The sequence below is a fragment of the Fulmarus glacialis genome, unplaced genomic scaffold (assembly GCF_000690835.1).
Source record: "Fulmarus glacialis isolate BGI_N327 unplaced genomic scaffold, ASM69083v1 scaffold6532, whole genome shotgun sequence".
In the NCBI taxonomy this organism is placed as follows: domain Eukaryota; kingdom Metazoa; phylum Chordata; class Aves; order Procellariiformes; family Procellariidae; genus Fulmarus; species Fulmarus glacialis.
In genome coordinates this window covers 12,197-22,436 of record NW_009195906.1, presented here as the reverse complement: position 1 = coordinate 22,436, position 10,240 = coordinate 12,197, and the positions used below count along the sequence as shown (strand labels likewise).

Genomic DNA, 10,240 nt, shown 5'->3' with positions numbered 1-10,240 from the left:
GTCTAGCTAGAGAGATTTTGAAGAGATTTTTAAAGTTTAGAATTGAACTAAAATTAATCAAAGGCTGAAATATTTGTTCAATAAAAATTATTCAGAAATGTAACTCTTGAGAACAAAAATCATGTGTCCATAAAGGATAAAACGCAACACAACATTTTTGTGAGTGCTGACACACAAGAAAGTAGCAAATTCATTTACCAAATAAGAGAAACTTTACTAAATATTTTAAACTGATGTAGTAATATACAATCTCTTATAGGAAATTTCATCCATGTGCAGCAATATTCGAAATATATCTCAGGACTAAGAATATGCAAAGCTTATGTAAATCTTTTAACTTTGGAAGGTAACATCTTAAAAAGTATTAAATTTACTCTATCACCTACTGTTGGACAAAGTCAAAAAGTTTAGCAAACTTATCTGAGGTTGTATTTTTAATTTTTTCATCTCATAAAAGTCTTTACACCAAAAGGAATGCTGCAGTTCAACTGACTGTATGAAAAGATGATCTACAGTAGACATAAGATTTAATAAATTAAAAGGTTGCTTTTTTTTCCCCCCCCTCCTTTCTCTGACAGTGGTCAATACTAGATGTTTCTCTAAAACAAATCACCAGTGATCTTTAAGAACCAGAATGCCAGTTGTGTTATGACAGTTTTAGGTTTTGTTTCATTTTATTTCTTACTGCATTTTAACAAGGACATGTAATATTTGGTGCAATCAAAAACTAGGGGTTTCTGTCAGACAAGATCCTGCTAATATAAATAGTCGATCTTCCAGATGCTGTTTTGTATTCAAATTTCCAACATCTGCTCACAGCAAATCTGCTATAGGAATGCAAACTTACCTGTTGAGAATATACCTCTTTCTGGAGAGCGGCGCTCATTCTGCATTACCTGCCCTTCCTTTAGCAGAGGGTTTTTTTGCAAATGCAGAATACGTACGCACAGCACGTGCTAACTCACGGCAAACACGGCTCATTTCTGTACAAATAGGAAGGTCAAAAGAGGTTAGGAATTTCAAGCAAATCTTCGCTTGCTTGAATGAAGCTGATAATTGAGAGAGGTAAGCAGCCTTGGCAGATTGCTTCAGCCTTTCAGATCACCCATAAAAGTACCCGTCCTAGGCATGGGCTCCGGGCAAGGTAACTTTGGAGGGTGCGCAGACGAGCCGGGCTGTGCCGGCAGGACTATGAGTTTCCAATTCCCATTGCTCTGGCTTGGCTCCATCGGCACGAGTGTGAGACAGCGACTCCCTGGGCTCTGCCACGTGAAGCGGCCGCCGCCGGCCAGATGCGCTGGCCACATGCAGGCATCAGAGGGAGGGTTCTTTTGAGCTGGTAGTAGTCTGAGCCGCTTACCACGCGCTCACTGGTGCCTGGAGGACATGAGGTGTGCTCCTGGAGAGCATCCTCTCATCTGGTCTAGCCCTGAAAACAAGGCAGGTCGCGTGCTCCCAGACCGCTCCACGATGCAACCCAATACATGGGAAGCAGCGACAACTCAGGGAATTTTCTGCCAAAAATGCAACAACTATTTTATTTGTCTTCCCCCTATCTCACAGGTTATAACAGTGATTTTCCTTTAATATTGCACTCATCCACTGCTGCAGCTTCAGCTTACACTGTCATTTAAATTAGGATTGAAGGTCTCTTAACACACAGGTAAAATAGGAATACAAATATAACCTGTCCAAAATTGGCTCTGGGGTCCCAGCTTAAGCATGCAAAGGAACGTAATGCTGCTGTTCTCAGCGCCAAAAAGGACCAGAAGGTTTCCAAACTAGACAAACACACTCAAAGTTTTTGAACAAATTTTTAAATGAAAAAAAAAAAAAAATCATTGGAAGTCTTGAATGTAAAAATAACCCAATAAAATCTTGTAGGAAATTGTTCCTTAGAATATATAAGAACATGTACTCAACTACAGGCTTCTCCCATTTTGCCCAATAGCTTAGATTCAAATGTATACTCTTCCTTTAACACATTAGTTCCCGATCCCAAACTAAATTTAAACAAAATGAGAGGAAAAAAGGAAACAGAGCAACAGAAATTGCTAAAAGAGGACATACAATATTTAATTTACCCAAGTAAACTGAACATGGAACTGATCAAAGAAAATCCGATTATTTGTTCGTTTTTTCTTCTTAAAGTCATATCTGGTATCTGAGTGACTGACATGTATTTGTAGGATGAACTATGCAGTGTGCAGGTTTTATTCAGAGGCCAATTAGCTTTTTATATTGAGAACTTATGAAAATCTGCCTCATTTTATTTGTGAGTGACAGATTACCATTTCACCATTCTGTTGCTATGGCAATACCAGCAGCAAAACTAAGTAGATAAACAGGATTTTGCATGTATTCATCCAGATACCTACTTTTGGACAAATCACTCAGAGCAGTGTCCATTATCTAGCCTGGGACACATTTGCCTTACATTTACGTGTCTGTATAGTCCCTAATGTGGGTTTGATGAAGGGTTGTAGATTCAAGTTAATACAGTGTATTTAAGTGAACACAGTATATTTGACACCGTGAGCATCGTAGACTACTCAGGCAGAGTAATAAATGGCCAGATTTTTCAGAAACCTTTAGATATAGCTTTTTCCTTTATACATGTTCACGGCAAAAAAATAGAGAAAAGAGTGATTTAACACTTCTTATTATAGAGCTATTCCTCATTTCACCCTTAAACCGACTCATGCCTTTCAGGTACGTAACAACATTAATAAGCAGAAATTACATTTTCCTCTCAGTAAATTACAAAATAGTGAGTTTGGGTTTCTTTTTTTCAAGATCAGTCAGTAACCCAAGATCTTTACTAATAAGGAGTGGACAATTTTAAGTGGTTGCATTATGTGATGTACGAACAAGCGTTCCCCACAGATTTATCTGAATTTTTGTCAGTGAACCAAAAGCCTTTCTTTGCAAAGAACTTGAAGATGCCCAGCAGAACCTATTGTTCCTGGAATTAGAGTAATCAACAGTTCTTGGATAATGTGGGCAAGAGGGAGGCCAAAAAAAAAAAACCTCCCTCATCGTCTCGCATTTTAGCCATTTCCCTCTGCACATCAATTTTATATGAACAGAAAACAGCCGATGTATCTTGTAGTACTGGGAAGTAAAATGAATTTGGTAAACACCCGGAGCGCGGGAAGGGATCCGGCGAGAGCCACAGCGGCAGGACACCCTGCAAGCTGGAGATGCCGTGGAAGAGCTGAAAAGGGTTTTTACTGGACCTGCTGGAAATGAGCCTCAGCAGGAGAAGAGGCAGAGCGCAGCCTCTCTTTTTGCCAGTAGCTGATGATAAACTCTGGATGCCTTTCTGAATAGTCACTCAGACCAATGAAAGTAATTACCTCATTTTCGCATGTCTAGCTTACACTTCAAATAATTTGCTCTCTTTTAAACATATCCTGGTTTATAGATGTGGTTATCAGGCCTCGTCGTCAGATGGGGTTTTCAGACAGCCCACGCTAAATCGGGAGCGGGAGGGATGAGGAGCAGAACAAAGGCAGGAGAGCATCAGGAGTGAAGGGAACCTGCCCAGCACGCTCGCAGTTAAGCTTCTTCCTTAATTCCTTTTGCCTGTACGTTAACGACCTCATTGTGCCATCGGAAGATATTTTCAAGATAACCTACAGATTATATTCATGAAAATGCACATATTTCCTCATAGAAATGGAGCTAAATAAATATTTACGAAATGAAAAAAGTTGTCTGTCAAAGTCCAGCTTTTTTTGCTACCACCTTAATACCGTGGAAAAATATAAGCGGATTCAGAAGCTATAGAGGATATTTATATATTTTTTAAATCAGGAAGGAAACTTGCTCTTATTCCAGAAATAGGAAACAAAAAAATCCCACATATGTCACCGCAACAATTTTTTCCATCTGTTTACTGCTCTGATGCTGTTTGATAGCTTAGTAAATAAGCAGCATCAGCTTACCGGATTACCTTTGAAAAGAACCAAACAGGTAGGATGCATACTAAAATACACGCAACATGTAATGAACAGGCAGGCAAATCTATTCCATATAACAGTAACGCAACGTAATCCAAGAGGATTATTTGATAACTCTGCAGTTATCAAACTGTAATTCCGGTCCCCCTCATCTCCCCCCCGTTTTTAGGTTGTGCTACATACAAATAGCTACAAGTCTGTCCAAGGACAACAGCTTCTCCGCTGCTGCTGTCTGCAGGAAAAATAAGCTTTGAATAATTACACGTTCTTTTTCTGTTCCTAAATATATTCCTCCCTCTGCTGTGTTGCAGGAGCACGGCATACCGACCAGCATGGGCTACGCAGTGGCTCCACACCACTCCGGGGTCTACCCCGTTCACATCCAGCTGTACGAGGCCTGGAAGAAGGTCTGGCACATCCGAGTGACCAGCACAGAAGAATACCCACACCTGAAGCCTGCACGGTACAGACGGGGCTTCATCCACAATGGCATCATGGTACACTGCATTTCCATGCTTCATAGCAATAGTACTTTAAGTGACTCAAAAGCATGCTATTTTTACCAAACGCTTCAAGTTTTACAGCAATCATTTAAAATTCTCTGTGATCGAGGATTTGTAAGGATGCCAAAATAGTGCATTTGTTATGCAGCCAGTTTTTTAAAAAAAAAAAGTGTCACACAAACTCAGGCAACTGCAAATGTAATCCTCAGAAACTAAATGTAGTACTTGTAGTCCCGTCAACTATCAACCGAGTTATAAATGCGTATTTGGAAATTCATTAAACTGCCTAAGACCTATGTTTCAAGCTCTGGTTCATCTTTATGCATGAAAGGATTAGAAATCCACCACCTGGGAAGGTGAGCAGGTGTAAGTAATCTCCTCCAGCAAGCATGACACTTCTCCAAGGCCAAGCTTTGCTTCTGAAACTCCCAGAGCCAGGGACCGGACACGTGCCCGACTCCTCCAGACCACGCGTTTGTGCGAGGAGAGACAGGGTTCCTCACGTACGCACTGCAACTGCGTGAAGGGCAGGAAAATGTATAAAATTATGTGGCCTTTCTTACCGGCCAGCTGCAAGTCTACAGATAGGTGAAACACAAAAATTGAATACGCATAAGTGAAGTTAGAGATATTTCAAGGGCAGGTCCCGGGACGCTTTCAAGTCCCAGCTGTCTTGAACATTGCCTACGCATAGAAAGTCAAAATTGTGATCCCCTAAACAAGACCAAAGGAAGGTCTTCATCAAAACCAAGTTACTGCACGGGGTCCAATTACTATTGGAATAGACTCAAATTCAGCGGTGCATTTACACAGGTATTAAAACTCTCTGCTGAACATAGGTTTTATTTGTTCTTTTAACTGAGTAGAAAAGCGAAAACACTGACTGGAGGGAAGCAAAAACCCTTCCCCAGGTGAATTATGTCTCTGCATGGATTAGGCAATACCCATAAGCCCTGAGAGTTGTTGTCTTTACTTGACCAGAGCCCTTCGATAGCCCCTAGCTAATAATGTAACTAAACCACCCAGTGCTCCAAGAGGAGCTTCTTTTCCCAGGCCTGCTAGCTGGCTCGCTTCTGACACCCAGCCTCTCGGTTTATGGCAGGACGGGGAGCTGACCTCGGGCTGGTCTCATGCCAGCCTCCCACCAGTCCCGTGCACAATTCACCGCCGGGAACGAGGGGCTCAGTGTGGTTTTCAGGACTGAGGAAAGTATGAAGCAACAGGACTTTTGTGGTCCTGAATACAAATTCAGGTCCGTGTCTCAAGAACGGTGAGATTAATTGCCTGAGGTAGCGAAGACGGCCAGGAAGCACTATTTACCTGCTAATAAACTGAACCTTGCTAAGGGAAGAGAGGTTTGGCTTTTTGTTTTCTTCCTCTTCCAAATGCCAGGAAACAACCACTTACTGTAAGCGTACGAGCTGAATAATGCGGTCTGCAGGAAAGCTCGGTGCGTGTTGTGCCGCAGCTTTTCAGAGCTGGCGTCTGGAAATCTCCACATCTGCAGGACCGCGCTCGCTTACCACGAGTACCCAAGGCGCAAAGGAGCCCCTAAACACACACGCCAGAGCGCAGAGGCAGAAAGGGTTGCAGTTTTGTTTCTTTGAGTTGCTGGAGGGATTCGGGTGGCTGTGCCAGGGTAAGTTTGCAGAAAGAAGTTAATGTCACAACGGCGCTGTTATTTTGTTCTCAGGTGCTCCCTCGACAGACCTGTGGCCTTTTCACTCATACTATTTTTTACAAGGAATATCCTGGGGGTCCTCAGGAACTGGACAAAAGTATCCGAGGAGGTGAACTCTTCCTCACCATTCTCCTGAATCCCGTAGGTACCTTCTTTTGCTATTTTTTTTTGGACACGCTGACTAACGGGGAGGAGGGAGGGAGGAAGGGAAGGAGATAAGTTTTCTTTGTTTGGGAAATAAAAATCAAGACCACTTGCTCAGAGGTAACAAGCAGTTTAAGAGGAAAGGAGCAAAGTCTCTTCCGCTAATTTCTAACGACAACTGTACGCCACAAGTTACTGGAAAATGCATTAATTTTGGCTCCATAATGTTTCCCAACCTGAAGCCGGGTCCCCGCGAGAGAAGAGTGCGCTGACTTGTCTAACTGAAAGAAACCACTGAGGGCAGAGAAAACTGTGTGATCTTATTCCGCTTTTCCTTTTTTTCCATAAGCTTGGCTCCTCAGGCACTCCTGATATAGCTCAGTGGAAACCCCAGAGCTCAGGCCCAATATCATTCCCCCACCACTGGCTCTTAAAAATAGGTTTTGTGCAGCTAAAAAATATCCCAAGCAGTACACAGCCTTCTAATGAACGTTTGTGCTTTGCTCAGGGCTGCATTTCTTCTTCTCCGTCAACATTACATGAACCATAAACTATATATATGTATGTCTGTCTGCACATATAAACAACCTACATGTGTCTAAACACACACACATATATGGTTTAACCAAAAGTGCCACAGACTTTAAGGATGATTTGCAGAGCTATCAGGCAGTTTTGTCTCTCAACTAATAAAGCGATCCGAACTGCGCTGCGCTAATATACACATGCACATATACATATACCAACACGAGGTAGGTGGGTGCATAGGTGTGATTGGGCTTACCAAGGATCAAGGAGCAAAGCTACCTGACTGCAAATGCTCTATTTTGAAGTCACAGTTCTCTTGCCTGGGAACAACAGTCTGGTGCCATTTAAGACAGCAGCCTAGAGGTGGAAGGAGGAAGGACAAGAACAAAAAAAAAAAAAAATCATGTATCAATATTTTTTTTTTTTTGCCATTGTCCTCCCCTCTTCCCGTTCCACACAAACAAGCAATACCACTCACAAGATAAATGTCTTGTGTCTTGCCAGGTGGCCTAATTTTCAGTGGGTTTAAATTGCAGTACTCTGACTTCTCTGCAGAGCTAAAGAAACTTCAGGTGGAGCTAACTCTCAAATCCAGGTCACTTTTATTTAGAGACCTAAATATAGATTTCGGTATTATATAATTAGGTGAAAATTATATAATTTTCGGGGAGCTAAGTTGGCATCTAACTCAAAGATTCAGTGGGCTTAAAGAAATGGGACATTTCTATTAGGAATTTTTCTGCACCATACACATGACACCTAAGTTGAGAATAAAAAATATCTCTGTTCTTTACCCTGTCTCTCCATTACCTGTAGTTCTCTCAGGCTGGCTTTTCTTCCCTTAGTTTCCTTAAGTGTAACGTGGCTCGTCACTGCCTTGGGACGGTGCTGAAATTTATCCTTAGCTTTATCATACTTTGATCAATACCCGTGCACCTTTCACTTACCTGAAGCTTTCCTCAGATGCAGGCAGTGCAGCAATCTGTAGCAGAGCATGTTCTCACTCCACGAGAGATGCTTCAAATAGCCCCAGTTCCGCAGTCAATCACCGTGTCCAAGCCTGTGAGCGTGCTCGGGCCACCCTGGCTTCCTCCCCTACAACTCGCCTTTTCCCTAATTTCAGGTTTTTCTTGTTTACTGACAGCAGATAAGCAAGAAGGCACAAGCTCGCAGTTGCTTATTAGAAATTTCAGCCTTTGGATCTTTTAAACGATCGCGTCCAAATGTTTTTTCCAAAGACAGGCTAAGGCTATGGGGAATGGTAGCTCTTCAATTAGTCTAAAAATTATTTTAAAGGCTATTATTGAACTCTGAATGAAATCAGATAGGCCCGTGCCACCATTTATTACACTCTCCATAATTCATTAGCCTGGGCTCTCCAGGCAGCTCCCAAGCAGGTCCAACCTCGAAGGTGCTGGAGCACCTTCCTCCTGGGACCTCCAACACCCCCAGCGCTTGCGCCGGCCCCGCGGGAGGTTTCCCCCAGCCGGGTCCAACTGCTTCCCCCAGGAAAGGGCCAGATCCCTCCCTAGATGGGTCCCGCCGCACAGGCGGGGGCTCTCAGTGCCCCCCGAGCGTGACACAAAGAATACTTGAGAGAAGCAGTTCTACCTTTTGGGTTTCGGGAGCAATGCAGCAGAGACGGGACCTTTCCTAGGAAGGCAATATGGAATGGCAGGCAAAGCATGCCAGATTTAATCACGCATCTGTGATATTCATGGCAGAGTTCGAAAATCATCTTCCAAAGAAAAGGGGAGCAGGAGGAAGATTTTCTTTGATTATCTTCAGTACATGAAGTCATTGTTTTGACCAAGCTATGTTCCAATAACTTGAGAGTGCAATATATATTATTGGGTGGTATTTGGAAAGAGCAGCTCTTCTATACTGTTAATGTTTGATTCCCCCCTCCCATTTTTATGATTTTCTATCTTTACCTCATCAAAACTGATATTTTACTGAGCTAAGCGACACAAGTGAAATACTGACATCCACTTCCCTAACTCTGAGTTAAGTATGAATCTGTTCCAATATAAGTGCTTATTCAGACAGGAAGAAATATAATTTAATCATGTGTGAGTTGAAGTAAGATATACCACAAAACCCCACCATCATTCAAGTCCGGTTGATACGCTACCCTATGAAATATGCACTGACTGACAACAGCAAAAGCAAAATCTAGCCTTATCTCAGAAGGAAACTGGTGTGCGTAGGAAACAAAATCATCTATATTCATACACCCTTTTTCTTTTTTTAAATACGGTTTGGACAGCACACAAATGATCAAATGGGAAGACCTTTCTTTTATTCAGTGTAAAAGAAGGTGTAGTGTTTTGGTGGTTAATTTGAAAAAGTTCACAGATTAGTATCTAAAAGCTATGGTATCTTCTGAAAAGGATCGAGAGAGTGCCTATTCCACTGGCCAATCGCAAAATTCACTTGAATAAAAAAATATATGCTTTGAATGTGATGTGTTCTCCAACCTGGCAGCAGTGCATACCGCAATAGCAACAAAAGACTTCCCACCTTATATCCTCAAAGCTTTTCACACACATCCACTCCTTAATAAGCTTCCTTAGTATTTGGATATCAACCTGTGCCGTTCAGGGCTTGACCAAGAGCACGGTTCAGGGGTTTACCACGAGCAGTACAGTGCGAACCAGCGCGTGCTCTCCAAATGGATTATGGAAAAGAACAACTGTCTGGAATGTAAAGACTTTTTCAAAACCATAATATAAATTGTTGTTGTTGTTGTTGAGTCATATTGAATGAGATGCCTGACGTAGTCCATGGATAGAAACCATATCCATAAAGTAAAATCCTAACCAGAATGCACCGTCCCCCCTACCATGTAGGCTGCTTTACACTTCGCTGCAGTTATCCCACTTCAAGTTTTGCAGGAGAGGGATTGCCTGTACCATTATTTTTGCATTATTGACATCATTTAAAAATATTTTTCGTTTACTCTTTAAAAACACCGGCCAGACTCTTTCCTGGTGCGGAGGAGATTTGTAGAACTAGAGTAGCTCCTATTAATTCTACTGCCACGTGGTTGCACGAGTGCCCTGCTCACCACGCTCTGGTCTCACGCGGGTGTGCGCCATCGGCACCGGCACTAGTGCGAGTTCTGTGCGTGCAGCACGGGGAAAGGAGAGCCTCTCTGCACGGGCGGTGCGCTCCTCTGGAGGGCCAAGCCGGTATAAAACTATTTCTGCTTGCGGAAAGAGAATGTATGCACGTGCACTCTCACGGCGCTATCAGGCTACTATGACAACTGAAGTTACATACAAATTATGTGTGTAATTACCATAAAAGATCATACTGCAGAGCCCAAGATTGGGTTCGAAATCTCCTTATGCAGCTAGTTATCTGCCCTGTGGCGCGCGGTGTCGTTCACTACCCCCGCCTGGTTCGAAAAGCAC

The 10,240-nt window shown here is 42.6% G+C and overlaps 1 protein-coding gene across 1 annotated transcript in view; it reads left to right on the top strand.

Annotated features, from left to right (window-relative positions):
* LOC104084418 (bifunctional heparan sulfate N-deacetylase/N-sulfotransferase 4) overlaps positions 1-6,290 on the top strand; it is a gene marked incomplete at its 3' end in the record, with an annotated part of 47,267 nt that extends 40,977 nt beyond the window's left edge. Inside the window, exons 4-5 of the mRNA XM_009588254.1 lie at positions 4,277-4,462; positions 6,162-6,290. Of these exons, the coding sequence (XP_009586549.1) occupies positions 4,277-4,462; positions 6,162-6,290 (315 nt within the window). The remainder of the gene's footprint in view (positions 1-4,276; positions 4,463-6,161) is intronic.
* Between the last annotated feature and the right edge of the window lie 3,950 nt (positions 6,291-10,240).